Genomic DNA, 24,840 nt, shown 5'->3' with positions numbered 1-24,840 from the left:
TTCAATGATGCGATGATTTTTGCGTTGGCACTCGCCTACAAGGAACCAATGCCTCAGCCATCGTCATATTCACCACAAATGTAGCCCATCCAATGACGAACAGGGCTGCTTGCTTTGGAGCCAGAAGTATGCACACCCATTGCTGCATGACGATTGTGCCATCCGTCATCATTGAATCAGTTTTGCACCTTAACCTCATTTTTATGTAATTTTAAATACCATCGTCATTTTCATCAGATTCATTATAAATGAACCCATTTTGTGTTTTGTTTTCCTGTTTGCCTTATTCTACTCTATCTATCTGCAAAAAATGAAGCCCGTACCTCCATCCACTGTTAAGGAAGCAATAAGCCTCATGTCTGAGGGTATTTCCACTCGTGAGACAGCCCAACGTCTTACCATCTCTCAGGCAACGGCTAGCAGAATACGTTCAGGTTACAAAGAAAACATGCCGAGCAACAAGGGAGGCCGTCCGAGAAAGATTGGTCAAGAAACCGTGGAGCACCTCAAGCTGAACATGAAGCGCGGACTTCTTAGGACTGCTGTGGAGGCCAAGAGCGAGGCCAACAGGATGTTGGCACGACCTGTATCGGTGTGGACAGTTCGACGGCGACTTCGGGAAGCTGGACTAGTGGCCGAAAAGATTGTCAAGCGACCAGCACTCAAAACAAAGCACACTAGAGGTCGGATGCAGTTTGTCAAGAAATACAAAGAGTGGACGGAAGAGGACTGGGCCACAGTTGTATGGTCAGACGAGTGCAAAATCAATAGGATCTGTTCTGATGGCATTAGGTGGGTCTGGGACGACGCTCCGGGGCGACTGACAAGCCGTACAGTCCAGGGAACAGTCAAGTTTGGCGGCGGAAGCGTCATGGTATGGTCTTGTATGTCATGGTACGGACCTGGCTATATCGCAAAGATCGATGAGACCCTGGACTCCCAGTTGTATATCCAGATTCTGAAGGAGGATCTACAGATGTCTGTCGAGGAGTGGGGCATGGCCAAGGACGAATTCATCTTCCAGCACGACAACGATCCGAAGCATACGGCCAAGGTCATCAAGGCATTTCTGGAGTCCGTCCATATGACTGAGGCTGATGAGCGCCTTCTATATTGGCCAGCACAGTCTCCTGATCTGAACCCGATCGAGCATATGTGGGCCTATCTCAAAGTACAGCTGGGAAAGTATCCAAATCCGCCAAAAAGCTGCAAGGAGCTATGGGAGAGAATATCAACGGAATAGTACAAGATACCAGTTGATTTCTGCCGGGAACTCATCAGGAGCATGCCGACGAGGCTCAGCGCGGTCCATAGAGCGAAGGGCAAGCAAACTAAGTACTAAAGAGCTACCATTTTGAATAAAAAAAAAATCTGTTCTTCGTATTCAAGGAGTAGGTGCAAAACTGATTCAATGATGACGGATGGCACAATCGTCATGCAGCAATGGGTGTGCATACTTCTGGCTCCAAAGCAAGCAGCCCTGTTCGTCATTGGATGGGCTACATTTGTGGTGAATATGACGATGGCTGAGGCATTGGTTCCTTGTAGGCGAGTGCCAATGCAAAAATCATCGCATCATTGAATCAGTTTTGTGCGAAGTATATATGAACCAGGAGTCAATGAGAACAAGAGAGGGATCTTTAATATTAATCCACCGAGAACATTATATGTTACTCGGTGGCTTAAGTAAATTGATAGGACTCGCTGGATCTAATTAAATACACGCGGTGGCAGCATGTAATATGGCTATATGCCACATTTTGCACCATACTGTAGATACGTTGCTCATGATATCCTGAGATCAAGTCCAGCTTGGTAAAATATCGGGCCCCGCGAAAGCGATCAATCAGCTCATCGATCCTGGGCAGAGGATGGCGGTTCTTCTTGGTGATGCGATTGAGACCCCGGTAGTCAACGCACATACGAAGAGAACCGTCTGTGGCATATAGCCCATTTTACACGCTGTATCTGTGTTCGATAGCTAGACTGAGTCCAGATATTAACTTAAGCCACTGAGCAATAAGTAATTGCTCAGTCGCTGTAATTAAAGATCCCTCTCTTGTTCTCATTGACTCTCTGGACAGTTATATTTCTCACCGTCGGCCTTCTTACGAAAAGGACTGGTGCATCATAGGGGGAGGTGCTGGGCTTGATAAGTTTCTTGGCTAGCAGGTCGTCCAGTTGCTTCTTGAGTTCATCCAACTCGGCTATTGATAACCGAATGACGGGTTTGAGAGGGGGTCGGCGGCGTGGTGTGGTAAACCCACACGGAGTATAGACGGGGTATCCAGGTACAAGGGACGGACACAACACCTGATATGACACGATGGGAGGAATAGGTACAGGACACTCATACGATCATACCAGGCACGTGCTGCACGTGCAGTTACAGGATGTGCAAGTAGAAGGACATGCAATTAGACAAGAGTCAATAGGGTTTGCATTTATAGAAATTTTCTTTGGTCAATAAATATCACAGAACGACAGGACCAAAAGGTTCCTGGTCTGTTTCCTCACTATACTTTGCTCAACACTTGCCCCCGCACGACACTCCAAGTCGCTCCACGCATCCCTGTCCCAACACACTGTACCCTTCGATCGGTATACTCTGCCACAGCTGGCCTTCATAGCATATCGCCCAGCAAGAGTAGAGACGGGACCCGTGCGTCTGAACTTGCAACAGCAGCAGAGTCAAGGGGTCAAGGGCAGTGGTCAAGTAGGAATGCGTAGAAATGAATGCTGTTTAATGATCGTAAGTAGGGTCTATATATATATGTCTGGGGCCTATTGTATAGTGTCATAGTGGTGTTGTCATGATGCCGGGCTCCCATCCTGGCTCTGTGTGTCGTAACCGTGCAGCTTGGTAACCGAGTGGTAATCCTGTTGCAGAACTGCTGCACCTCTAGTGCCCCCCCCCCCCCAAGTGTTCCTGCGAGTCCGCTCACATTACCTGCCTGCCCCCACGACAGGTAATGATCATGGTCTCATAACGAACAAGAGCGGAGGATCAAGAACAGTACCCCTCGATGCCGACGTCTGGACACAGGAGTCAAGACAGAGTCCCTTTGACCTTGCAGATCCCTAACCCGAGTGTGTTGTCGCCTTTATTATTCTTGTAAATAGTTTTGCTGTCTTTATTATCCTCATCGTTGAAAGATCTCTTACCAGTGCCCCCACATCTGGAGCTTTATTCATACACCGTAAGATAATTATTATGTAGAGACTTCGTAAAGCAGAAGAGACTTTTATTGAGCAACATATTCACAGCTAGTACTTTTACCTGATATAGAGCCACTACACCACAGCGGTGGGGTCCGTTTCAATGCGCATGGCATCTCCGCGGTCAGAAGGGAGGTGTAATAGCAACAAAACGAAGGAAGGAACAAGTGCAGGAACAAGAGGACACGAGGTAGGAACACGAGAGGCAGGGGACAAGAGACAAGGGCTAGAACGGATGATCTTTATTATACAGAGAGATAGAGGTATTTATACTAATATACAGGGGGCGCAGTGGTGGAGGCGCGGTGATGGGGGCGTGGTTGAGGGCTAAGCAGAAGGTTAGCCTAGGATACTATCACAGGAGGCCAGAGGGAAGAGAGGATGGGAACACGTCCGGAAATTCGTCGTGACAATGGTGTGTATGTCGGGAGGGAAAGAAGGAGGTGGTGGTGGTGGAATGGGAGTGATGGACGGCTGTTGGTGGTCAGAGTTGTCGGGTTGGTCATTGTCGTTATGGCTGTTGCTGTTTTTGTCGTGAGAGCGAATGAGTGCAAGGTAGACTTCACTGCCAGGGGCTGTCGCTTCTGTATAAAACTGAATGTGAGAGAGGAGGAGGCCACAAATGCGGGTGCTGATGGATGATGACTGAAAGCCGGTGCAGTCCCAGTCGATGTCGATGCCGTCATGGTGGATGCGGAGATTGTTGGTGCGCCAGTTGATGAGGGGATTGGTTTGAGCGAGCCATGGCTTGCCCAGAAGGAGGTCGTATTTTTTGAGTGGATAGACAATGGGGTTGAGGGTGGTGGAGTATTGTTGTCGTTGGAGGGAAACGTTGGCAGTGTGAGCAGAAAAGGACTGTGATCCGTCTGGAAGGACAATGGGGATGGGAGAAGACGATTGGAGAGGAATTGCGTGTCGCTTGACAAAAGAAGAGCTGATTACGTTACCCTGAGCCCCACCATCGATAAGGATCCGAGCGGCATGGCCATTGACGTTGCAGACGAATGTAAGAAGAGTTGTTTTGGCTTGTTCCGCAGTAAAGGTTGATACTCCAATTCCCCTTTTCGTAACGGACGGATTTTGCTCTTAGACATAGTGGGGGCACATTCCGATGACAGAAAGGAGGGAGAGATAGCAGGCCCAGTAGCACAGACGGAGGCAGGTAGAGGAAGAGACACAGACTCAAGCATAGACATGACAGGCAAGACAGACGTGGGGGCTAGAGAGGAGAAAGACATAGGTGGGTCCAGGTCCACTGTATCAGTCAATCCAGCCCCGTCTTGAGGAGGAGGGACAGGGGTGGCGCATACAGCGGGCAAGGGCACCATCGTAGAAGGGGGAACCAGGGACAGAGGGTCAGCAGGTGTATCGGCAACGACAGAAGGGGGAGGATGCAACAGCAGCAGAGTCAAGGGGTCAAGGGCAGTGGTCAAGTAGGAATGCGTAGAAATGAATGCTGTTTAATGATCGTAAGTAGGGTCTATATATACATGTCTGGGGCCTATTGTACAGTGTCGTAGTGGAGTTGTCATGATGCCGGGCTCCCATCCTGGCTCTGTGTGTCGTAACCGTGCAGCTTGGTAACCGAGTGGTAATCCTGTTGCAGAGGAGCAAGGTCTTGGGGCACAGCAGATTTTTTATTTAAAAAAGAAAAAGAAAACTTATCTGAGGAAAGACGCTTACTCCCCTGGTCCAGAAGAACAGAGGAGGGAGCAGCAGCAACTAGGACCCGGACTTTCTCTAGTTGCTGTTGGCTTTTCACGACTGGGTCTGGGAAGTAGCCTGTTCAGAAGAAGAGCTAGCGGCAACCTCGACGTTGTTGACCTGACGCGGCTGTTGCTGGCTTAGAAAAGTGCGACACTGGTTTGCCATGTGACCAAGCTTGGGGCAGCGGAAGCAGCCCTTCTTGGCGATGAGGTAGGCCTTCTCTTCAGGGGTGGCTTGGGAGGGCGAGAAGTGTTGTTGGTGTTGCCGAAGCCATTGTTGCGGGACAGGTACTTGACCTGTGTGGTGAGATTGTGGATGGCAACATGGGGATTGTCAATGTCCATGGCGTTAGGGTCGTGCTTGGGGGTGGGGGCGACGGTAGGGCCATTGGGGAAAAGGATGGAGTGGATCAAGTTAGCCTGGCTGATGGCAATCTCCAAGGTAGCACATTGACGGAGCTTGACTTCCTTGCTGGTATCTGGCTTATTATACAGAGAGAGAGAGGTATTTATACTAGTGTACAGGAGGCACAGTGGTGGAGGCGCGGTGATGGAGGTGTGGCGATGAAGGTGCGGTTGAGGGTGAAGTAGAAGATTAGCCTAGGATACTATCACACTCTTGGTGGCCCACGTAGCTGCAGCATCGCGGCGGAACTCATCCACGGATCTGCGTATCGCATCCAGCTCCGAACGGATAGCGGCTTGGGTAAGGTTGCTAGCCTGAGTAACGACGTCGGTTTTGTCCATTATGGCTTGCTTGTTGATCTAGGCGGGGAGACCGATGGTTACGGCGTTTTCCAGCATGGCTAGTCTTGGGTCCAGGCCATTAACAAGGGGTTTAAAAAAATCAAGGTGGTTGTGCAAGAAGGCGAGGGAGGGCACGATGGTCAGGGTTGGTGGATATGGCGAGACAAAATCAGAAAAATAATAAAAAAAGGTCAAAGTTGTGTGATCTAGCAATGTCACCAACCTATGCTTATTCAGAGTCAAAATGACCTTCTTAAACACGGCAGGACAGAACAAGGAGAGGGGATATGTGGTTTAGGAAACAAGATCAAAGGAAGCGTAGGATATATTGAAGTTGCTAGATAGGGAACAAAAGATACAGAACCATGGAATATATATATATATCCCATTGCCCTCGTATACCGCTCGTACGCGTTGCCAAGAGTCGACCCATCACTTGCCAAGTACCGATCGATCATGTCGTGGTACGCGACAATTGTGATCTTGAATGAGAGAATGGAAAAAACGTCGTTTCTAAATGAGGTGGAATGTTGCTTGAATGTTTCTGATTGTTGTTTTTTAGATCCTCTACTTCTTCATTGAAGAATATGACTGTCCAGAATCAATGAGAACAACAGAGGGATCTTTAATTACAGTGACCGAGCAATTACTTATTGCTCAATGGCTTAAGTTAATGTCTGGACTCAGTCAAAGCTGTCGAACACAGATACAGCGTGTAAAATAGGCCATATGACACAGTCATTATTACCTGGTAGTCGCAATAAAGCATCTGATTACTAACGGCGTGAGAATCCATGCAGTCGAGTAGCACTTAGTGACGCATCAACGGCGAGTCCTGTCAGAGTAGCGGCCCAAATACGCTGGTGTGTCGGTTCATCAAGGTTCATCGCATCTGCATCCTCTCGACGGGGAGGACGGTAGAGGCGATGCTGACATGGCCGATCACGAGTCGAAGATCCAGTATGGCGCTGTCCAGCTGACGTGGCGAATGGACTGGCAGTGCGCGAGATCGAGGACGATAAGTAAGAAATAAAAAAATGCAATAAATTAAGGTTTTACAAGGGCAAACAAGTAACGAGGCAAGAGAGGGATTTTTAAAGGCCCCGCCAGGATGGCTATTTTACAGCTGCCCCGGCGGGTTGAGATTGGGATAAGTGAGAAAGAGATGTGGCTCCACACACCACACCGATTGGGTATTTATTTGTATAAAATATAATAGTTACCTTTATTAAAATTAATAAGATACAGTGGATTCTAGTGAAATATGCGACACGGGTTATCGAATCGTACGGGTCTTGCTAACTAGAATATGTACTTATGTCAAAATACGGCACACTCAGGACTAGGTTTCATCTCTCAAATCCATGGAACAATGGATGCTGAATTGTGTGTCGAACCTTGGGGGTGCGTTTCATTGACACGGAATGGTATAGAATCCGGCCTCAGGATATGATTTCCCAGCAGAGTTATGATTCCAAACACATCTCAAGAGCAGCTAAAGTATTTTTCGAGGAAAAGAACCACAACTTGCTCATTTGGCCCACAGGCCCTCCAGTTACGGATCCGATAGAGCACCTCTGGGAGCACCTTGAGAGGTAACTATCCAAGTATCGTGAGCCTCTTGAGGGAATGATCGAATTGTGGGAACGATTGCTGGCCGAATGAAACAAAATTCTGGCGTCGGTCTGCCAGACCCTAACTGAGAGCATGCCACGAAGGGTTGGGGCGCTGAAGAACGCAGAGTCAAGTCACACTGGTTGCTGAGAATAACGACTTAATAAGGGCTTAATAGAAGGAGATCCGAGTACGACATAAGAATACCAGCCCTCCAAGATGTAAAAAGCGTATCAAGAGATTAATCGCTTACCTTTGATGCGGATTGTGTTCGCACAGCTTAAGTTTCTAAAGACAGGAACTGATCTCCCTACCCAGCTACGATGACTAGAACTTGTCGCATATTTCACCTCGATCCGCGGTGTATGTTATATAATGTATGCAGCAGATTTCGTGCGAAATATCTATCCAATCGCCTTGATCAGCGGTTCTACATCTCTTTCTCATTCACTTCCTTCTACAATAATCCTAAAATATCGTAATTTTTTCTGCTTCCTCCTCTCGACTGAAGTGGAGGAGACTGAGAAAGAAATGTCTTTCTGGAGTAGGAAGGCGAAGAGCATGGAGAGAAGCAAAGAGTGCAGTCAGTAAGCAACGCAATTTCATTGGTGGATTTTGTACGCGTTTTGTTTTGCGAGACTGCTAGAGCTAAAGCATTGTCGCTTCCAAGGGCCAACTTGTTCAGCTGCCACCTTACACTACAAAATCCCTCTTCCCATGGAACATAAGATCACTGAGGGTATGTTAGAGCATTTACGGAATTGCACTCGATGCGATTTGGTCATTACTAACGCAAGCATCTTTTGTCTGTGATTAGATGAGGCTGCGCTCTATGACCGACAGATTCGTCTCTGGGGTCTTGAAGCCCAGCACAGGTAGCTGACCGCCCTCAACGCTCTTCATACCATATGAATTTGCTGTTCGAAGAATGCACAAGTACTGCGTGCTAAATCATGGTTCCCATCGCTCTGATAAACATGCGCACCTGATAGAATGAGAAACGCATCAATCTTGATCGCGGGCATGCGCGCGTTGAGCAACGAGGTCTGCAAGAACATTATCCTCGCAGGTGTGGGATCTATCACGTTGCTCGAAGACGAGGTCGTAACAGAGGAGGATCTTGGAGCTCAATTCTTGGTCCGTAAGGAGGACGTTGGCCGTAACGTATGTGATAGATGCGTTGGTCTCACTATCGTATTCATATTTGTCCTTGCAATGTCCTTCTTCCTTATGTCTTTTTCTCTCTCCGGTTTCTTCGTTCAATACACTAGCGCGCCGAGGTAGCAGCGGAAAATGCGAGACACTTGAACCCTAGAGTGAAGGTGGTTGTGGATCAGGACGACATTGCGCAAAAGCCGGACTCGTTCTTCACAGGATTCAATATTGTGTGTCTTACAGGATGTGACCCAGGGCAAATGGTAAGGATTTCTTGCATTAGAATTCAATTGGAGATTTCAGGATGGGATCTGATTCGTGATATGTTGACTAACCAAGCTTCTTTTTTTTTTTTTTTTTTTTTTCTTTTTTTTTTTTTTTCATCCGCTCGAAATATAGGATCGCATTGACAATATCTGCAGGGGCACAAAGACCGGACTCTATATTGCAGGGGTGCACGGATTTTTTGGATACATCTTCTGCGATCTCACTAAACATGAATACAGAGAGTACGTCTTTGCCTCGCAGAATCGAGATGTACATTGGCCCATTCAGGAAAAAAAAAAAGACGAAAACAACAACGACAACGACAACGACAACGACGTGAGAAGGTGAACGAATTCTCACTGACTCTTTCTTTTTTTTATTATTTCAGGGAAACACAAGAAACCGTGACGGAAAGGGGGAAGGAGCCAGAGACGACGATCACACAGCGGAGCCAGAATTATGCTAGCTTAGCAGACACTATGGAGGCACGTTGGGGATATCCAAAGCCAAAGGCATTGAAGCGCAAGGTCTCGCCACTGCTCTTTGCTATTCAAGGTCTGAGAAAGTGTGCTTGGATGGGTCGAATGTTTGGAACTGCTCATGTACTATGCTGAAAACTAAAATGCCCTAAATATGTGCCTTTTTACTTATCTTACGTCTGGTAGCTCTTTGGCTGTTCCAAAAAGCACACAATGGAAGACTGCCTCAGAGCAGCAATCAGGGAGACCTGGACGCCATGCTGAAATTCAGAGATGAGCGACTGAAGTCTGCTCAAGTTGATGGCGCTTTTGTCGACGATGATCTGATCAAGTACGTCTCAGGACATCATTGTTAGAATAGATCCTCGCAACCTCAAGTCATTGTCTAGTCTAACTTAGGCGCTTTTTATTTGCTCCGCTTAATAGGACTCTTGTCGCAACTGTATCAGCAGAGATTTCGCCTGTGTGCGCCATTGTAGGGGGATTCCTTGCACAGGATATATTGAAGACACTTTCGGGCAAGGATGCACCGTTGCTGAACTACTTTTTGTACAATGGTACCGAAGGTATGCGTCCTTTACATCATTTGCGGTGGTCATCGTCCAAGGAGCTGAATATGTAAATGGATTTTAACACGTCGCTTACATGTTGGCTACGATCCATGATAGGTACTGGGCTGGTCCATCATGTGCAGAAGACAGAGGCATAAACCTGCCTTTCGACTTTATTATCCAGCTCACCAGTACCGGAAAAATAAAAAAAAAAGGCTATACCAGCCATCGACCAGAACAAGACACAAAATTCCTTGGTGCGATGGACAGCTTTCATCTGAACCCGGCACTATACCCAGCTCCATCCCGTTCTCGAACAGAGCTTTTGTTCATTTGCAATGACGCACGTTTCTTCCGCCAATCGATCGCAGTAGCGACAGTATAAGTGATACCGCTGGAAATCAAACACAATCCTCCAGGATAATTTGGAGCACGCAAGAAGCAGGGCACGGCTGCGGGGACGTAGAAGAGTACGCGGATAGACTGCGCGCGGAGAACTGTAGAGGGTAAGAAGGAGATGCGGGGTTGTTTGGACGCAGCTAGCGATCCAGAGGTGCGGCGGGGAGGGGTTTGTTCGATAAGGTAGACCAGGATCCCTAGCACTCTGGTCCAGAAAATGCGGGCGTGAAGGGGTTAGCGAAGCATCAAGAATTAGAGGGAAAAGCACGGAGCGGCTGAGTGCACTTACATGGAGTAAACGCCAGAAATCCAGTTCGAGAAGAACAAACACAGCGCTCCTCCGCTGACAAGAACTGCGTAAAAAATATGTGAGTTACCTGGTTTACCTGACTGTTGGGCGAAGCAGAACGCCAGACAAATTCCGAAAACCTTAAACATTATTCTCGTACAATAAGCCGATCCTGTGGCCTGAGCTCGTATCCAAGCAGCATAAGCCGAAGACGAGGATGACTTTTGGATGCGACGGGGTCTGTTATCAGGCACCCGTCTCTGTGTCTCAACAACGGGTTGTGTGTGGATCTGCTCCTGCTGAAGCTGCAGTGTATCGGCCTGTTGCTGTTGTTGCTCTGCGGCTAGAGATAAGGATTCGGTATACCCTTCGATCGTGCTATGACCGGCAAAGAGGTTGGCTTCAGTCTGGTCGGAGGTGTCCATATAGAATGCCGACGATGGAATGAGGGAGCGGAATCAGATGAAGACGCATCACGTTGAGCAAAGCTGGGTCAAGATGTTATGGGGACCTTGCCTACTCCTGGATTAAGGAGCTTTCTGTCACTAAACAACAAAGTTCAGCTCCCAGTAGATTTGAACCTGAGTCTGCAATCATTGACCGTCTGAGCTGCGAATTCGCCGCCGCAACGGCATAGCCGCACTTTCAGGGGTCAATTAGGCGCCGGGTGGTAGCTGTTTGGGTATTAGTACATGATTGTTTTATTGGATTGCGCATATTAAAGATATCGCTTCGCGCTCAGTCTGACTTTGGTGTCAAATGCAGGCGAGTTGATGATCGTATTGGGTTCGTAAAACGGATTTAATAGCGTCTATTTTCATAAACCCACCCACCCCCAACCAAAAAAAAAACCCCCCCAAAGACCTTGATTAGCACTTTCCCAATCTGATAAAGGCACAGACGTTCGCTGCAACTGACTGGCTAACTGAGACATACCTTGATATAGAGCTCATAACAATCATTAAAGAAGTTTCGGATTGCGTCTTCACTCTTAGCATCATGCAATAGCAGCAGCTTGATGTTTCCAGCGGTCAGGTATGCGGAGATGAATCGTTCGTTGAACTTGTCGATTGATTTCAGGTACCTGGTTTGCAAAAAAAGAAAAAAAGGAAAAAAAAAAAAACGCAAAATGCAAAGTGCAAAGAATGTAAAGAAGTGTCTTCTAGGGATCCTGGAGTGTACTCCTTGCTCCTTTCATTTTGAGCGTTTCTATTCGCAAACAATGTGTTGTCATTGATAATAAAAATTCGCAAAGGATCTATCATTTAAAAAGACGTACATTTGGTTGGTGCTCCACTGAATGTCCTCGATCATATCCAGAGCTGAATGGGCGATGAACTGGTTCAAATGGCGGAACTCTTCTTTCTAATGAATGAGGCAAGGGATTTGAGTGTTAGCACCATACTTTCTAATCCATGAAGTCCTTCAATAGTTGAAAACAAAACCAGATCAAGGCGTAGTGTAACATCGACAAGCCTGAGCATTCCAAATTAATCCTGATATCCCCATAGGACGTGTCAATACCTTGGCATCTGGAATAGCAGCGACTCCAGAAGACGCGCGGGCGGTGTTGACGGAGACGAACTCTGCCTCGTAAATAGGATTGTCTTTGGTGCCTATCATCACAAAGTAGCAGGTTGGGGTGTTTCCATAGCCCAGAGGTCCGCTCCCGATGCCTGAACCTCCGCTGCTGGAGGAGGAATGTGTGGTGTTCATGGCGATGTGCTATTTGGCTTGGGGCGTGAGTTCCTGTATGCTCTCCTTCCTGAAGTTAAGAGTCCTTCGGATTGTTAGTGAGTGTAAGTGGATGGCGCGAGAACTTAGTCCATCATCGCGCTCCTTTTTCCCAAAGGCAGATGAATCATGACTGGATAGGTACAAGGCGTGGCCCCTTAAAAATTCATTTAAGCGCCTGAAGATCAACTCAACGAAAAACCTCAACTCCTCTCGACCCAGCACAACTCGACATTCGCCATTGCCAAAGAAGGATTCATCGGGACAGGACATTACTTCCACTTTGGCAACCTGCCTGGACAATAACTTTTATTCGTCATGCTCACTGCGAATCAACAACGGATCTGTATTGGTCCGGTGGGTATGTACCTCCTTCCAAGCAAACGAGCTACAACTCGATATGGCTCAACAGAATCCAGGACTCAGATCCCAGGTCAGTTCGCGAGCTAATAGTATCGTTATCTCTTTTTGCTCATCTCTCTAGTGCCAAGAAATGCAGAGGACCCCATCACAGTGTTGCTGCCGAGCCCTAGTTCAGGTAACAGAACCAATGGCGCTTTTATTGTCCGGCAATATTTCATTGACAGAAAGGGCACAGATCTAAGGAGCGAGTCGTATGTAAATAGGGCACCCATCTCGATATGTTATTCAGGAAGGTCGGCTTTACGAGATGCAGATGATCGACTCGGAAGGTCTGCGGTCATGGTTCATCGGCGATACAATCCAATCAGGTACCCGTCCTACTGGATCTCCTGGAAACATATCGGATACTGCAGAAGTCGGATCCATCTCAATAACACCTCTTCCTTCATAGACGGATCAATTTACATAATCACTTTACTGGATCCGATATTTATGTTCATCCCAATTCTGGAGTTCGCCCGCCTAAAAACCTCGAAGTCTGCCGGCCGCTTCCTCGCTCTGAGCGACATCTTTGAATCCGACCAGTACACCTCCCTCCGACACCTTTCTCACCTCATTAACACCGAATCTTACCTTTCTTCAATCTGCGAGGTTCAGGAATCCAGAGATACGATGACATTTCGACTGGATGATGCAAAGGTCATGACTTGGCTTAAACGAAAAGTCCAAGTCCTTGAGGAAAAGTTCTTGACGATCCCTGCATTAGTGGATTCGATTGCGTATACAGAGTCCATGTCAGAGGCCTGTAGAACAGGTAAAAAAAATAATAATCCTGCTCTACAATGGATCGCATCTTTTTTTTTTCTTTGGTTGCTTCTTGCAGAATGTAAAAAAAAAAAAAAAAAAAAAAAACTATTGACGTTGTTTACGATTTCTCCAACGTTCCAACGTTTTTTTTGTAGAGGCCATCATTCAGTCCTCACTAAAACTCGTATCCGCATACCTGCCCGACTCCTGGGCTACGAAACTCGCTGACGAATACCAGTAAGCGACCTTAAATTACTCAATCACGAGAACCCAGGATTTCCCTCCACGATCACCATCAAATATCATGACACTGATTACAGCGATTTTTCTTTTCCTTTCCTTTTCCTTTTTTTTTTTTTTTTTTGTTTTGTCTCTTCAACATTAGATTCCCTGAGCTGGACAAATTGGAGAGCAGGACACAATTGCCACTCATATCCGACTTTGGCAAGCGCTCAGGAATGGATATGGACGAGGATGCGAAGCCCAAAGAAACTAAGGTGCCTTTTTTTTTCTCGTCTCGCCTTCATAATTTCGTCCACGAGCTGCTGCTGGTGCTATCCTGGTCTAACGTGCTTTGTCTGCTCATGGATTCCCTTGGGGCGCGGAATAGAAACCCAAAATGACAGTCGGGCAGAGAAAACTGGCCAAGGCTGATAAATCGGGAATGAAGCCATTATCCAGCTTCTTTGCAAAAAAGACAACCTGATAGCCATCGCATATCCTTAATTTCTTCGATTATAACACTAGCTCATAACGTTGCATGGGTTTACTTCAAATATTTTATTGCTACTGCGAGTGAAAACAAGGATAGGAACTGATGAAAAATAGAGAACTAGGACTGAATGGGAGTTGCCTGCGGACCCAATATTAACAAACACGCGAAAAGTAAAAGATGCTAAATTCAAATGCACAGGAGTAAGCGAAAAAGACGAAGCAAATGCACGTAAATAAATCGGACTCCATAGGTCTATTGGCCGGTCCTGGCCCTTTTACTGGATCGCTCGTCTGTGTCCGAGCCCGATTCTGGACGTGGTTCCTTGGATGTTGTTGTGATAACTGTCGATATGGCTGCCTCATCATCCATACCGCCATTCATGCTGGGCTCCCTCATGGTCTTGTCGCCCTGGAAGCTGTTGGCGGAACTAATTTTGGCAGAACCTTCACTGTTGAACGTCTCTTGGACGCTCATGAATGACCGGTCGCTCTCGGCTCCGGCCACAGCGTCATTCGATACATCTGATGTATCTTCTGCAACAGCAGGTTTACCAGACGAAGGATTGCCCTCCTTAAGAGAGTGATAGAACGTCCCATCGTCCTCATTGTCCTCGCTATCCGTGTCCATGCCCGTACCGCGGACCATGCCGTCTTGCGAAAAGATTCCAATCCCAGATCCATAGCCCATCTCAACAGTGTCGCCTCGCTCTACGAGCTGCGAATACTCTTGCGAATCCACTACCTGAGACTGTGGCTCCTCGTCTTCGTCATTGTCTTCTGGCAGGTCTGGAATCGTCTGACTGAAAGGTGTGGGTTGTGAGTATCCAACCCTGACGCCGCGCTGGATGGCTCTGTCGGCGCGCTCTGTCATGACACGTGAGAGCAGCCCCTTGACCTTGGGCATGGGATCTGTTCTCGACTGGGATGGCATCGTTCCCTCGTCGTCCTAATAAGCATTACGGATAGCCGATAAAAAGACGGCGTGTTGAATAATGGCGCTAGTTGGTATTTACGTACATGTCAGACAAAGCAAAATTACTTACATCTAGTGTCATCCAGACATGATCCAGGGCCTCGTCGACGGTCAACCGGTCTTCAGGGTTCTGAGCCAGCAATACTTGAACTAAATCAACAGCCTCGTCACTGATCTCGTCCCAATATGGCGAGGGGAAAGTGTACATGCTCTGCAAGACTTGTATCCTGAGCTTTGGTGGGGCAAGATCATCTAAAAGTCGGAAAAAGAAAAACGATAATGAAGTTCTATTAGCCCAAGCCATATGATCAGTCGCTTCAGATATCGATCATTAAAGTTGAGCTTTAGGCAGTGCGTACCGCTGAATGGTGGGAATCCGCAAAGACAGATATAGAGGACGACTCCGAGACTCCACATGTCGACGCCTTTGCCATACTCCCCGTTCCTGATCACTTCGGGAGCAACTATAATATTGTGTTTGTTCTTAGTACAGTCGCCATCCATGCTATTTGAGCGATACAGTGACAAAGACAAATTCTGAGGATCCTTTACCATAGCTGGGAGTGCCACAGATGGTATTAAAGAAAACGCGCTCTCCAATCATCTTGGCAAGACCGAAGTCCGAGATCTTGACTGTCATGGTATCCTTATCCATAACAAGGATATTTTCCGGCTTGAGATCACGATGTACGACTCCTCGGTCGTGAAGGTATTTCACACCTTCGAGGACCTGCTTGAAGATGTGCCTCGTTTCCTTCTCTGTGAACTTCTGCTTGTCGATGATCTGGTCAAATAATTCGCCATCGGGAGCGCTGTGAGAAAGGTAAGGGATAAGGGCGACTTGGGTCAACCATGCATCCAACAGAGGCAGTGAAAGTAACGCAATCGTAACATGACTGATGCCTTGTGAATCGAGAAGAGAAAGGACACGCTCTCTTACAGCTCTGTCACCACGTAGTAAAAATTTGGTTCATTGAAGATTTCGCACACCCTCAGGAGGTTTTTCTAATATGAAAAAGAGAGAAGCGGAAGGTTAGGTCAGCGAAAATCAGTCCATCTTGGGGAACAATACTAAAAAAGAACCGGTCTGCCACGCCAATCAAACCTGCCTGGTCGATACTCATCAGGATCCCAATCTCTCTCTCTAGACTAGCCTCAACTTTTGCGGTAAAGCTCTCGTTCTTCCTGACGACTTTGGCTGCGTAGACGACGCCGGTCTTTCTGTGCGTGGTCCGGAAAACGGTTGCAAAGTTGCCTGCGCCTAACTGAGGTCCTCGTTCGTACTGGCTGTCAAAAGTCTACGAGAAATGCGGACAATGACCGATTAAGTCCAAAATCATAGTGGGATGAAGATCTTCAATGTTGTTTGCATAAAGCGTGATCCAACGGCTATTGCCTTACCAAGTCGTCTGCAGGTTCTCCTTCTCTGAAGATGAAACGGCACCGATCTCTCGATTTTCTAGCCTCATGCAAGTAATTGATCTTGTCATGGTCCTTGAGCTGCACCCTCCTGTTGACTCCGACCTTAACGTTGTTGATAAAGGTTCCATTGGAACTAGAAAATAAACAGTGCAGAAAAATGTAAGTAATATAGTTTTAAGATATTTGTGAGAAAACATGGATGGACGAGTCTTAATATTGGTAGTTGACAGCGAGCGTACCTGAAATCCTTCAGAAAGATGCGTTCGACGGCCTTTTTCAGGTCTGGATCGTGGACCATTTCCTTGTAGATGAGAAAGTGACGACCGCTGACCAAGGGGCTGCTAGGAAGACTAGAACCGTAGAATGAGATGAAGAGCGTCAGATCAGTCGTATTGTTACTCTGGCCAGGGCAACAAGAGATTTTAGATGTGAGTGCAGACAGCTATGCCCATGCTACTCTTCTATATCTCAAGTTGAGTGTTTCGAGGATGAAGACTTACATAAAGTCACAATCATGCCGACGGCCAAAGACATATCCACCAACACCGGATTCGCCGTCGTTTCCTTCCTTTGTGAACTGGACAATGTGCTTACGACCGTCTTCCTCATATTCGAACGAGCCCCAGCAGCGTGGCTTCTTTTTTGTGGTGGCAGCAGGGGTAGTGGCAGGAGCGAGATCAACTGGAGATGAGTCTGTTGAGGTCATGGAGATTACGGTTGCAGATGATTCCGACATTAACTTGCAGGGTGTGATGAAGTCGTTTTTTTTTTTTTCGATAGCGATGTACGCTTGAGACGTAGACAGACAGAACGAGAGGGAATAGACTTGTGGTTCCTGGGCTAGAGCGGACGGATGGAGAGCACAAAAAAAAGAGCGGGTTTGTGAGAGTAGCTTGGCTGTGTTGTGTCGGATTGATGGGGAGATCAGAATCGGAGGTTTGGTCCAGTAGTCGGGGGAGAACTGGACAGGAGAGGAGGAGAAAGAAGAGGAGCGATGAGAGCGATAGGAAGAGAGAAAGAAGAAGGGGGGAAGAGGAAGTATCGGTGGTTGCTGTCGGTGGTGGTGGTTGCTGCCCAGTCTACTTGGGGTCGTGGGTCGCACACACGGGTCATGGAGCAATTGAGTCCTCCCCCCGCATGTCTACCGCCAAATAAGATTGGGTTTGGTGGCAAAAGCGTACCTGCAACCTCGTTTGCCCTCCCCCTTGCATCATTGCATCCACACCCCATCCTACTGCGCCAAACGAACATGCCCCTGTCGTCCATGTCTGTCCACGGGCCCCTTTACTTCCTACCCCTTCGTCCCTTCCTTCCCACGTACTGTGCTATAAAAACATCGGCTCCTGTATCTCCTTGGCCAGACATGCGTCCTAAAGGCGCCTTCTTCCTAAATCGAAGGATCCTTTGGGCAGATATTAGTCAGAGAAGCACCCGCCTCCATGTTGGAACATGGAAATATCCTTCTCAGTGGACTGTCGCCGAGAGTAGAATACCATTGCATCGCACTATACCCATTCACACTCTGAGCTCCATCCTTCTTTCCCTTCTTTCCCTTCAAACTAACCTGCTCCGTCTGCACCCACTTTGGTGTCCGTATAAAGTCGAGACCATCTCCATCAGCATCATCAACTCTTCCTTACAATTCATTTCTCTTTCTCTCACTTTCTAATACCACACCCATACGCACACGCAAACATCTTTCTCGAGATCCAGCGATTAATCGCACTAACTGGTAATCCTTTCCCACAACATAATGTACACGCGATCGTTGGCTGCAGTCCTGCTTGGGCTAGGTATCCTGGCCAGCAGCATCCGGGCAGATACCCTCGAATTCGCGTCCCCTCTTCCCAACAGCCATTTGACTGCCGGTCAAAATGTTCGTATCTCATACAAGGTCCATCGTAATGGTATGGCTCGTCTTATGTGGGCCAAAGTCCACCTCATGACCGACGACGGTTACGACGCAGGGACAGGAACTATTAGCACCGCAACGCCTTCAGACTGGCAAGGTAACACTGAGACGGATTTCGTTTTTTTTTTTTTTTCGTGACATTGATTAAAAAAAGGACTTTGATACGTACTTGATGTGTGTTGCCACTAGACTCCCAGTTGATTTCATCGGACTTTACGGTCCCAGAGAATCTGCCATCTGGGAAGTATGTTTTTCATGTGTACGGTAGCACGCAGCAACCATGTGAAGGCTCCGTTGACACGTAAGCGCTTTTTACCTACGTGTACCAGGAACAAATCGAATTCCATCTCATGATAGCTTCGGTTGCTAATCAAGTACTATATCCACATTTCCAGCACGCAAAAATGCGAGGGCATCCTATCAGAGACACTGCACTTGAAGATTAGAGGAGCCTCCAGAAAGATATCCACTCCAATTGCTCAACTAGAAGAAGACAATAAGGGTGTCGGTGCTATTGACAGTTTCCAGCTTCGCAAGCGCAATCTTTACGCTGGTCGTAATCTGCGGGCAATTGGTCAATCCGATTATCTACTGCAGGATAGCAACGCAGACATCCATAAGATGCTGTACTTTTTCTCGCTGATCTAGAACGCGATGTCTTCTCATCGTAGCTTTATTTGATGTTTTCTACGACTCCCATTTTTACGCGATATTCGCCAAAGAATATAAGGAATAAACAAGCGCGGTTACCCCTGGCGGACGCAGTGGCCAAGGCTGGTGCTCTCAAGGTGTACCCAATGACACTGCCGCTCGCCCTGGAATGGACTGCTTCGATCTTTTTTTACGACTCAGCTGGAAGGCGCCAGAAACAACAAAGCTTGCTGTCATCATCAGAATGATACCGCCCATCGAGGCAATTGGGCACTGCCTCCCAATAAAAGGATGTGCCCCCTGTGGGCTGGTTTGCTCCTTCTCCTCTTTTCCTTTTTTTCTTTCGCCCCCACCAGTCCATCGGTCTCTGCTCCTCGAGTGATCCTTGATCTGAACAACCCCCTCGCCCACAACATCCCCCATCCCCACCACCCCTTCTTCAATAATGGATTCTGACTGGTGTCTCTTCTGCGAGAAGCACGTCCTCGACCTCGGCGCTGCCTACTGTTCAAAGGAATGCGTCAGGATGGACAAGCTCATCTCTGTCGCTAACAAACCCTCGTCTTCGGCCTCGATCTCTTCGCCCCTGACCCCGGTTTCTGCTTCGCCCTTCAAGCGCTACGCGCACTCGCCCATGACCGTGACCTATCCGTCCATGTACCGATCCTCGACTCTTGTCCCGACCTCCATGTCCAGTCGCGGTGGTATCAGCAAGAACGGCGGTGCCTACACCCCCATCCCTGCAGCGACCACTAGCATCCGGTGCCTGCCCGTCAGTCGAAGCACCACTCGCCGTCAGCCCTTGGTCCTTTGACCAACCTCGCTATCCGTCGTTCCGACCCATCCATTGTTTGTTGAAAAGAAAGAAAAAAACAAGAAAAGCACTCATGTACCAGTACACCCTCGATCTGCCAGGATATTGATTTTATCCCACTTTGCAAAAAGATGTGCCATCGTGAAACGTACTTTGCCTTTCGCCCCCACCTCCCCCGACAACCCTCAAAAAGAAAGGAGCCTTGCCGAATCCACCCAAGCTATGACCGTACCGATCTGTGAAAGTCCAGACGCCGGCCACTTGTCGTCAAGTAAAACAAACCCCCCTACCCCCTCAACCTCTTCCAAAAAAACAATAAAAACCGAGATTTTTTTTTTTTTTTGTTATTGTTTATTTGTTGTAATTGAGATATTGAAGATTCACTCTCGATACCGCAGAATAATGACAGCTGCGGCAGAGATCTTCTCCGCATGAATGACTGCAGCTGTAGATAGGCAACCTGGCAGTAACCAAAAAGGCCAGCAATAAAATAAAAAAAGCTTTTCTCGTCCCAAATACTTGCGATATGGCCCAAGACATATGTCAACCACGCTTTTCTCCATTTCTTGCTTCCACAGCCATACCATATGAGAGTAAATCCTAGCCGCGCCATGCTCTCAGGTGCCGTAGTGATCAACAACTGCTCGGACAGGCACCAGTTTTTTTTTTGTCTCTCGAGTCGATTGACCCTGCGAACCTATCAGACCTAACTGGTTATGATCTGCTGCAGTTCTCCTTTCCACCAAAGCAGAACCGATCTACAATCGCCAAACGACAGGTCGCATTCCCCGGGCTTTTTTTTTTTTTTTTTTTTATTAACATAAGTCCCCATCAGCACGAGACGCATGGTCCGCAAAGGCCCTGAAGCCATAGATGCCTTCCATGCACGGCAGAGCCGCATCCCCTACCAACTATGTTGGTACACTACGTTGGTGTCACGAGCGGTCGCGTTCCCCGGGCCTGTGCAAGGATTGCCATATCTCATCAGCGTGCTAAAAGCTGAAAACTAGGAATCTTCCCCATCCTCTCCATGGTTCTCAACCGCCCCCTCCCCTGCAGGCAGCCCAGTAGCTTCCGATCATCAGGATCAGGATCCAGCGCAGGTTTTTTTTTTTTTTTTTTTTATTAACGAGAACCCTCGTAGACATGGGACTTATTAACTATGGTCTGAAGGAGTCCTACAGGTGGGACAGAAAATAAGCAGCGTACTGCCCGCCCCGACTAGCGCCGCGACGGATATCAGGATCCAGCGCAGGACGAGGGGAACCCCGGCTAATTTTTTTTTTTTTTTTTATAACAACTTGTCTCTCGAGTCAATTGACTCTGCGAATCTATCAGACTAACTAGCAAAGATCTACTATCGCTGTCCTCACCACCAAAGCGGAACCGATCCACAGTCGCCAAAAGACAGGTCACATTCCCCGGGCCTGCCCCTAGGGCCTGCGCAACAATTGCCACACCTCATCAGTGTGTTAAAAGCTGAAAACACCTTGTTACAAGAAGGGTATCTTCCCCATCCCCTCCATGGTTGTCAACCGCCTCCTCCCTTGCAGGCAATCCAGCAGCGTCCGATCCGCTGCGTCTGGGTCAAGCACGGGGCCAGGGCAGCTCCCGTTTACATGGTCAGCGAGTAATGCACCACACGGACATTGGTCATCGTCGCTAATATATCCATACCCATCACTCCAGTCCCCTCTCGGTCCCTTGTATGGAGTTCGTTTCATCTTGGCTGTGATCCCCCATTCTCGCTCTCGAGCAACAGTGGCCTGCAGCGTGGTTTCCAGATCAGCTCCGTAGCTTTCTCCTCAATAAAGCCGACGAACTTGTGAATGACCTGGCGCGCAATCGACGATGGCGAGGTAAATAGACTGCCCCACTCCTTGATAAGGCTGACTGGTGTGATGCCACGGCATAAATCGCTGATGCTCCAGGTCAGATCCGGAGAGCGGTCATAATACTCGTCGCCTTTGAGCATTGATCGGGTCCCGGCGATACAGGATAGACCTCGGATGTGGGTCTCGTTGTTAGGACAAACCCATCGAATGGGTTTCGGTGCAGCAGCGGCGGCTCCAGCGCGGATCCTATCACGCTCTTGCTGCTTCTTGCTGTTCTTGTTGTATGCGGTCGTTGCAGCTCGTCCCCACTTATCAATCTGCTGTAGCCCTTCGCGCCAGATCTCCTTGTGGACATCTCTAGTAGCACTGCACGTCCACAGGTGATGGTTGTCTTCGTCCTGAACATCGCAGACGCAGCAGACACGGTCAGGATATAGACTCGGGTGGCGAGCCTTCATGGTATTCAGGGTAGGCAGTATACCATGCAGCTTCTTAATATGATGTGTCCTCTGAGAGGTATCAGCAGCACTGCTGAAGAACGTGTGCACAGAGCGCTTGTCGTGGACATGGGCAAGGGTGGACCGCCACTCCACGTCGGCAAGATCTGGTATCGCTCTCTTGACACGACGTTGGGTTGTCCAGGCCTGATGACGCCTGATTGTCGTCTGCTGCTTGAGTAGCTGCCGCAGATCATGTTCCACAAGATGGTCGTGGCAATGTGCAAAAAAGCGGATGTCTTGCTGCTCGCTTAAATCAACCGACCAGGGCATTGACTCGACTCGGACGGCGGCTGTCGCCACAGTGTCTGCAATATTGTTGCCAGTGTTGGTGCTGTGCCCACGGACCCACCTCACCTCCACCGACCCAGACCGATCCTGGACAATTTTGTGTAGTGCTGCCCAGTGTCCAGAGTACGTACTACGGAACCGCTTACGAGGTAACGTGTCCGCACGGGAACGCACAAGCTGCTGGTATTGTTGCACGACCGCTTGGTTGTCGAGCTCCACAATAATGTTTTGGTCTGGTGGTGCAGATAGGATGGCAGCTAGGAGACCCATGAGTTCTGCTTTTGCTGAAGAAGCGTACCCGTCTGTGCGGCCCTGCACACACCTGACCACGGGCTGCGATCGATCAACGACCCCAAAGGCCATGGCTACGTCTTCTTGACCAGTGTTAATCAAAGAGCCATCGGAGGAGATGACTCGCGGTGCTGTGTTGTCGACAGGAGATTCTCGCAGCTGTGACACAGCAACTGCCTCAGCGTGTGATAAGCTGACTGGTCCAATTGTGGTTCTGTCTGGATATAATGTGCCCACCTCCTCAGACAGCTGGTGTACAGGCAGCAATGGATACGTTTGGCGTTGAGGCAGTAGACGCAACTCTCGTTGTTGTTGACGCTGTAGTCGACGTTCGCTGTTACGCAGGCGTCGGCGCTCCCGTGCCTGCTGGGTACCGTACTGGGCATGTATCGCTTGCGATGCACGTGGAGATGCAAATAAAGAAACTTTGCATATAAAGAATGCATGCAAATAGGGAATAATTACTTTGTAAGAAATATATAAATTCATAGAGCGCAGTATTCGCCATATGATGGCCGGATGGTTTAGTGGTATAATTCTCGCTTAGGGTGCGAGAGGTCCCGGGTTCAATTCCCGGTTCGGCCCTTTCTTTACTTTTGCCGTGGTTAGTCCATGTTGCATGTCAGTCTTATTTGGCAACCCCTGCAACAAAGGAAGAACAAATTATTTATTTGCCGACCCCTACCTACCATATGTAGATGTGTGATTATTCGTCGGAAGAATATAATCTCACGGGGGGGTGAGCTCTTATTCTCACACCCCCCGTGAGATTATCTCTCATTTTGTCATCTCACAGGGGTGTGAGACGGTTATTCTCACACCCCTGTAAGAATAATTCGAGCATTTTTTTTTCACGGGGATACATATATATAATTTATTACTAGGACCCCTATTGCTAGAGACGTAAAGCTTTTGCTGCCAGGTCCCTTTCACAATCCTCGTCAGCATGAGTGGTGACTCGAAGAGCTCTGCTCCCTACTTGGCCTGTTGTGTACGAAGGTCATCCTTTAGCCGGTGTCCATTGCCATCAAAAACTTGCATCCACCTAGTCGCTCCATCAGAGCCAGCTCCAGCTGTTGGCGATAGCCCTGTACTAGGCGCTTGTCCGCCTCTGCCTAGATCGCTTCCACGTCTGTTGCGGGTCGCTGTCTATGGGTTGATCCCATGAAATCACCCCTACTACGGTTGTATCCTCCAGCACAAGTGCGTCCTCTGGTGCGTTTGCTCACAGAAGTTATTCCACGCTCTCGCTCTCAGTCCAGTGATTTTGCAACGTCTGTTCCAGATCTCAGTCCGTCCTAGCTCCTCGATGGCCCCGACAAAGCGCGCGACCATGTACCTTGCGACTGCCTTTGGCGTCTTAAACTCTTCTGTCCATTCCGTAGTAAAGTCCTTTGGCACCAGCCCGTGGTACAAATCTTGAACGGTCCAACTTGCTTCATTGCTGTGCCTGCTTTCGTCTGCCTCGTCGAGGTGTTCGTCCGCGTATCGGATGGTCGTCACTCCTTTGACCTTGCTCTCAAACATCCTCCAGATGGTCGTCTCTGCCAGTGCGGTGAACTGCGGTCCTTTCTTCGTGCTTGACTGCTGTCCTCGGCCCTCCTCGCTCTTTTGCTTCGCCTCCCATTGCTTTCTCTCCTTTGCCCAAGCGCGTTGTCCATTTTCGTTCACTTCTTTCACCGCCTTGTTCCATCATTCCAACTGTTCGCCCTAGAGGTCGCGCATATCCATATGTGCTCAATGTCCTCGATCTCCAGCTCACACATCCTGCAAATGTCGGTGTCATACAGATCTGGCCGCCAGTTCCTCATGTATGACAGTGTCGGGAGCATGCCATGAATTTTTTTTGTTCGATGTGCACGTTTTTGACAGTCTGCATGGCTGGTGAAGGGACTCCTTGGTGTCCACCCGTCGTGAACAATTCTCAAGGTCGCCTTCCAATGAACTGTTTGCCAGTTTGGAATATATGTTGCTGTCCTATTCTGCCTGGTCCACACCGTGTTGTTCCGGATTACCGACTGTTGCTTCAGCACTCGTCGCATGTCATCCTCCACAATGGTGTCATTGATCTTTGCGTGGCACAAAAGGTTGTTGTGCTCATCTTCCTTGA

The 24,840-nt window shown here is 48.4% G+C and overlaps 7 protein-coding genes and 1 non-coding gene across 8 annotated transcripts; 5 read left to right on the top strand and 3 right to left on the bottom strand.

Annotated features, from left to right (window-relative positions):
• The first annotated feature begins 7,700 nt into the window (after positions 1-7,700).
• BC939DRAFT_470606 (SUMO-activating enzyme subunit 1) lies at positions 7,701-10,007 on the top strand. The gene is made up of 10 exons (XM_051558133.1): positions 7,701-7,873; positions 7,957-8,025; positions 8,104-8,161; positions 8,279-8,450; positions 8,558-8,704; positions 8,841-8,950; positions 9,097-9,263; positions 9,374-9,518; positions 9,614-9,753; positions 9,856-10,007. Exons 2-10 carry the CDS (start codon positions 8,004-8,006, stop codon positions 9,894-9,896), a joined length of 1,002 nt encoding a protein of 333 aa, XP_051406129.1. The 5' UTR covers positions 7,701-7,873; positions 7,957-8,003; the 3' UTR covers positions 9,897-10,007.
• BC939DRAFT_66277 (uncharacterized protein) lies at positions 9,911-10,997 on the bottom strand. Its single transcript, XM_051561814.1, has 2 exons — positions 10,427-10,997; positions 9,911-10,342 (listed from the first exon to the last, which is right to left on the bottom strand). Exons 1-2 carry the CDS (start codon positions 10,849-10,851, stop codon positions 10,012-10,014), a joined length of 756 nt encoding a protein of 251 aa, XP_051406128.1. The 5' UTR covers positions 10,852-10,997; the 3' UTR covers positions 9,911-10,011.
• BC939DRAFT_66231 (Sedlin, N-terminal conserved region-domain-containing protein) lies at positions 10,998-12,257 on the bottom strand. The gene is made up of 4 exons (XM_051561813.1): positions 11,951-12,257; positions 11,706-11,791; positions 11,363-11,510; positions 10,998-11,237 (listed from the first exon to the last, which is right to left on the bottom strand). The coding sequence occupies exons 1-4, from the start codon at positions 12,140-12,142 to the stop codon at positions 11,145-11,147; spliced, it is 519 nt and encodes a 172-aa protein (XP_051406127.1). The 5' UTR covers positions 12,143-12,257; the 3' UTR covers positions 10,998-11,144.
• Positions 12,258-12,478: 221 nt separating this feature from the next.
• Positions 12,479-14,036, top strand: BC939DRAFT_508680 (ribonuclease H2, subunit B; the record flags this gene model as incomplete). The annotated part of the gene is made up of 7 exons (XM_051561033.1): positions 12,479-12,521; positions 12,645-12,698; positions 12,787-12,891; positions 12,975-13,337; positions 13,486-13,567; positions 13,716-13,827; positions 13,941-14,036. The coding sequence occupies 7 exons, from the start codon at positions 12,479-12,481 to the stop codon at positions 14,034-14,036; spliced, it is 855 nt and encodes a 284-aa protein (XP_051406126.1).
• A 261-nt stretch (positions 14,037-14,297) lies between these two features.
• Positions 14,298-17,145, bottom strand: BC939DRAFT_508679 (kinase-like domain-containing protein; the record flags this gene model as incomplete). The annotated part of the gene is made up of 9 exons (XM_051561032.1): positions 14,298-14,990; positions 15,088-15,269; positions 15,377-15,481; positions 15,570-15,829; positions 15,958-16,022; positions 16,112-16,315; positions 16,419-16,572; positions 16,679-16,789; positions 16,940-17,145. 9 exons carry the CDS (start codon positions 17,143-17,145, stop codon positions 14,298-14,300), a joined length of 1,980 nt encoding a protein of 659 aa, XP_051406125.1.
• Positions 17,146-18,192: 1,047 nt separating this feature from the next.
• BC939DRAFT_482353 (uncharacterized protein) lies at positions 18,193-18,999 on the top strand (the record flags this gene model as incomplete). Its single annotated transcript, XM_051559111.1, has 3 exons — positions 18,193-18,448; positions 18,541-18,652; positions 18,798-18,999. 3 exons carry the CDS (start codon positions 18,193-18,195, stop codon positions 18,997-18,999), a joined length of 570 nt encoding a protein of 189 aa, XP_051406124.1.
• Positions 19,000-19,283: 284 nt separating this feature from the next.
• Positions 19,284-20,173, top strand: BC939DRAFT_470598 (uncharacterized protein). Its single transcript, XM_051558132.1, has one exon. It carries the CDS (start codon positions 19,448-19,450, stop codon positions 19,814-19,816), a length of 369 nt encoding a protein of 122 aa, XP_051406123.1. The 5' UTR covers positions 19,284-19,447; the 3' UTR covers positions 19,817-20,173.
• A 3,070-nt stretch (positions 20,174-23,243) lies between these two features.
• On the top strand, positions 23,244-23,315 carry BC939DRAFT_t194. The gene has a single exon. It is a non-coding gene; the product is annotated as a tRNA-Pro (tRNA).
• Positions 23,316-24,840: the final 1,525 nt, after the last annotated feature.

The sequence above is a fragment of the Gamsiella multidivaricata genome (assembly GCF_025024155.1).
Source record: "Gamsiella multidivaricata strain RSA 2152 chromosome Unknown BC939scaffold_145, whole genome shotgun sequence".
NCBI lineage: Eukaryota > Fungi > Mortierellomycota > Mortierellomycetes > Mortierellales > Mortierellaceae > Gamsiella > Gamsiella multidivaricata.
This window is presented reverse-complemented; position numbering and strand designations above follow the sequence as displayed.

What these genes read in the sequence shown, in the direction of transcription:
- BC939DRAFT_470598 (XM_051558132.1), top strand. Translation starts at nt 19,448, where the DNA reads ATGGATTCTGACTGGTGTCTCTTCTGCGAGAAGCACGTCCTCGACCTC.
- BC939DRAFT_66277 (XM_051561814.1), bottom strand. Translation starts at nt 10,851, where the DNA reads ATGGACACCTCCGACCAGACTGAAGCCAACCTCTTTGCCGGTCATAGC. An exon ending in ATTTCTGGCGTTTACTCCAT is followed by an intron (nt 10,343 to 10,426) that starts GTAAGTGCACTC and finishes TTTCTGGACCAG; the next exon opens with AGTGCTAGGGATCCTGGTCT.
- BC939DRAFT_470606 (XM_051558133.1), top strand. Translation starts at nt 8,004, where the DNA reads ATGGAACATAAGATCACTGAGG. An exon ending in AGGAGGACGTTGGCCGTAAC is followed by an intron (nt 8,451 to 8,557) that starts GTATGTGATAGA and finishes TCAATACACTAG; the next exon opens with CGCGCCGAGGTAGCAGCGGA. An exon ending in ACTAAACATGAATACAGAGA is followed by an intron (nt 8,951 to 9,096) that starts GTACGTCTTTGC and finishes TTATTATTTCAG; the next exon opens with GGAAACACAAGAAACCGTGA.
- BC939DRAFT_66231 (XM_051561813.1), bottom strand. Translation starts at nt 12,142, where the DNA reads ATGAACACCACACATTCCTCCTCCAGCAGCGGAGGTTCAGGCATCGGG. An exon ending in CAGTGGAGCACCAACCAAAT is followed by an intron (nt 11,511 to 11,705) that starts GTACGTCTTTTT and finishes TTTGCAAACCAG; the next exon opens with GTACCTGAAATCAATCGACA. An exon ending in GTTATGAGCTCTATATCAAG is followed by an intron (nt 11,238 to 11,362) that starts GTATGTCTCAGT and finishes TTATGAAAATAG; the next exon opens with ACGCTATTAAATCCGTTTTA.